General features: G+C 49.8%; 1 protein-coding gene across 1 annotated transcript in view; it reads right to left on the bottom strand.

Moving 5' to 3' along the window:
• Positions 1-3925, bottom strand: part of ASH1L (ASH1 like histone lysine methyltransferase) — a 58599-nt gene that overhangs the window by 6304 nt on the left and 48370 nt on the right. Inside the window, exons 18-19 of the mRNA XM_029958149.1 lie at positions 3286-3372; positions 2921-3011 (exon numbers count right to left, since the gene is read on the bottom strand). Coding sequence (XP_029814009.1) covers positions 2921-3011; positions 3286-3372 — 178 coding nt within the window. The remainder of the gene's footprint in view (positions 1-2920; positions 3012-3285; positions 3373-3925) is intronic.

Below are 3925 nucleotides of genomic sequence, written 5' to 3'. Positions count from 1 at the left end.
AGCTTTGAGAATCAGGGAATCATGGAATGGTTTGGGCTGGAAGGGACCTTAAAGCTCACCCAGTGCCACCCCCTGCCATGGGCAGGACACCTCTCACTAGCCCAGGTTGCTCCAAGCCCTGTCCAACCTGGCCTTGGACACTTCCAGGGATGGGGCAGCCACCTGGGCAACCTGTGCCTGGGCCTCACCACCCTCACAGCCAAGAATTTCTTCCCAATATCCCACCTAACCCTGCCCTCTTTAAGTCTGAAGCCACTCCCCTTGTCCTGTCACCCCAGTTCCTGATGGACAGTCCCCTCCAGCTTCCCTGCAGCCCCTTCAGATCCTGGAAGGTGCTCTGAGGTCTCCACACAACCTTCTCTTCTCCAGCCTGAACATTCCCAGCTCTCCCAGCCCATTTCCATAGGGGAGGTGCTCCAGTCCCCTCACTGACTTTGTGGCCTCCTCTGGACTTGCTCCAGCAGTTCCATGTCCTTCTGATGTTGGGGGCAGCCTGGACACAGTGCTCCAGGTGAGGTCTCCTGAGAGCAGAGCAGAGGGGCAGAATCCCCTCCCAGGCTGTGCCTGGGATTGTCCCAGGCCAGGGGCAGGACCCTGCACTTCACTTTGTTGAACTCCATGAGCTTCACATGGTCCCACCTCTCCAGCCTGCCCAGGTCCCTCTGGATCCATCCCTTCCCTCCAGCTTGGTGATCACAGCACACAGCTCAGTGTCTTATCACTACCTGAACTAAAGCTGGGATAACAACAGCTTCCCTTCACAGCACTAAGGGGAACTTTCACAGAAATTAGGGAGGTGGGTTCCATAAAAGACTCATGAAGAGGTCCATGCTGAGAGCAGCTGCTGGCCCCAAGCAGAATGTAAACAAAGCCATTTAATTTCAAACCACCTAGTTTTAAATGAGCTGTTTTCAACCCTTCTTCTTGACCTCTTCCAGGAGGATAAAGCAAACCCAGCACTTCTTGTGCCTGACTGAAATAGGAGCACTCGGGAAGAGATGCACACAAATGCTCTCCAGCCCCAAGGATCAGGAAAGATTATTCCAATTCCAGCTTATCCAGAGGTTCCTGACTATGAACCAGCTGCCCCTCTGCCCCCAAAAGGGGGTTTTCCAAGGAAGAAACACAGCAGGTGTTGCTGGTGCCTTGGGGGTGATGACAAGGGGCAGTTCCTGGCTCTGTGGGTTTTCCAGGATCCATTCTGACTCCAGTTTGTCAGCTCCTATCTGAGGCAGAACTCCGTGTTCCCTCTGCAGGATGTGATGGACCAGCTGATCAGATCTATATCCACCATCTCCTGGGTTTAGGTGCTGGGGAATTTTGGTAGAGGAAGCTGTGGTGTAACCCAACAACCTCCAGCAGAATTGCCAAGAAATCAAAAAACAAGTTCTCTGACCACGGACTGAGGGGCCCTCCCTGAGACCCCTCTGAAGGAGAGGGATTTGGTCACAGCAGAGTGTGCCCACTCACACAGCTTTTCACCCTTGTTCCTCCAAAACATCAGCTCTCAAGCTTGGAAGTGGCAGAGAAGTCCAGGGTGCAGCTCACCTAGGCAGGCTGGGGGCCCCAACTGTGCTTCCAGGCTTTTTCCAATACACAACACCCAGGAAAAATGTAAATCCACACACCTTTCTGTGTGTAAGGCCATGCTCTTGACTCAGAATGTGTGATTAGGGGGCCTTTTAGAAACCAGAGGGAGTAAAAAGCTGTTTCTCCCTCTGTTTAAGTGCCTGATACACCCTCAGCACAGCAGGTCCTGTGGTTGTGCCTCAGAACTTTGGGTGGGGAACTCGAGACCAGCAACGAATCCACGGATTTTCCCTCCTCCTGCTGGAGTTGTGTGTTCCTTCCCAGCACCTTCTGGTTGTACAACTTGCTTAATCTATCCCCTGTACCTGCAGAGGCATTTGGGGCCCAAGAGTGGCAGTTTGGTCCCCTCTGTCCCCTGCTAATGGTATGCAGGGCTCAGCCACAAGAAGGGCATTTCCCTCATTAAAGGACATTTCCCTCATTAAAGGACATTTCTCTAATTAAAGGACATTTCTCTAATTAAAGTCACCAAGATCAGATCAGAGGTACCCGAGTAAAACAGTAAAAAAAATTTTGTCATGACAAAAATGCCCTCAGTGCTCTGAATGCCTGGAAGATGCCACAAACCCCAGATCAAATGTCCCCCATTCCAACAGGGAACATGAAATCCAGCTCTGACACAGCCCTTGGAAGTGAGTTACTCTCCAGCAAAAAACCACATGAGAAACCCAATGGCTGAACTCTGGAGAGGACAGTGCAGAGCAACCACCACCAAGGAAGACTAAATGAAACTCCAGAATCCTGCAAATGGGATAAAGGATATGCTGTTCTTTGACCTTTTTTCTTTTTTAATTCTTCACTTTCCTGAAGTCTCTTCTATTCCCCTCTAGCAAACATATCAGCTGGTTTTACTCATTTAAGAGTAGCTCCTTCATAATGATAAAGGCTTTTTTCTAACCTTGTGTGTATCTGTAGGATGAATTTAAAAAGTATTTATCAGTGAACTGAATTATGTGGCTTTGGCAGCTGCCTGGGAGAGATTTGGGGCTTCAGAGCACTGTCTAGAGAGATAAGCTTTAGGGAACACACAAGCAATGAGCTAAGTGTTTTAATGACCATTCTGCACCAAAATACTGAAGGTCTAACAGCCTTCTTGGCCTTTACTTCTAAATGTTAACTACCAGCAGTTGGCTCAGCATCTTCCTCCCCTGGCCAGAGGAGTCTGCACTCAAGGTAATTAACATTTCTCCATCAACAGCCTGTGAGAGCTTTCACTGTGTGTCATTCCCAGCATCACAGAGAGCAGCTTCCACTTGTGAAAAACGAGAGGATTTTTGACAGGGTGATGCCAGAAATCCCTGCCCACTCTGGGGGAAAGCCCAGCACGTACCTTGGCGGAGCAGCAGGTCGTCCCTCAGCAGGCAGATGTAATAAACACAGCCAGGCTGGGCATAGTGGGGCCGAGGGATCATGGGGACCTCCTGCAGGGAAACACAAAACAGGGAGGGAATCCTGAGCTGCCCAACATCATCAGTCCCAAAATGGGGCTGAAACCCTTTTGGAATCATGCAGAGAAGAACTGACCCCTCCCGGGACCGAACCCAAACCAAGGCAGGTGCAGGAAGGGAGAAACTTAAGAAGTGAGAAAAATTAAGAGAAACGTAAGAAAGTGAGACCCCAGCATTTACCAACCCCAATAAATACAAATGCAGGAGCTGCTTCAGTTTATAACTGTGTTAAGGAAGGAGAGTTTACCCTGCTCACAGCCCGAGGTTCACACTGCTCACACAGGTAGTGCTCCACGTCCGAGTTCACACCCATGCAGTCACAGTGCTGCCAGACCTGGGGAAACAGGCACAGCCCAGTCAGAGTCCTGGGACAGGCTGTGTGTGCAAGCTGCCTTTTCTCAAAAAACGTTAAGGAGAGCAAGACAATAAGCTTCAGAAAGGAAAGTCGAGATTTTCTTTGAACTATTTCACAGCACATCAGAAGACAGACAGGATCCCCAGGCAACTGTGTGTGTAAAAGCCCAAAACTGTTGGATTTAATTCCTCTCTCCCAAGGGCAGGAGCTGTGCCAGTTCCAGCTCCTCTACACAGAAATGCAAGTTGCATTTCCTTTGAACACACAACTTCTTCTCTTTTGGAGAGGAAATGAAGGGCTGCAGAGGTAATTCATGTTACTGACTGCATGGAAACTGCTGGTCACAGAGAAGAGAAAAAGAGAGATTCCATTTTGGGCTCCCCTGCCTCACCATGCACTTTTCACACTGGATCATGAGCCCCTCGTCCTTGTAAAGGCCACAGATGCAGTGGAAGCCTAAAACTGTGGAAATTCATTTCTCCCTCCCAAGGGCAGGAGCTGTGGCAGTTCCAGCTCCTCTACACAGAAATGC

Source organism: Manacus vitellinus, unplaced genomic scaffold (assembly GCF_001715985.3).
Source record: "Manacus vitellinus isolate BGI_N305 unplaced genomic scaffold, ASM171598v3 scaffold_142_pilon, whole genome shotgun sequence".
NCBI lineage: Eukaryota > Metazoa > Chordata > Aves > Passeriformes > Pipridae > Manacus > Manacus vitellinus.
The sequence above is the reverse complement of the archived record's forward strand: the minus strand, read 5'-3'. Positions and strand labels throughout refer to the sequence as shown.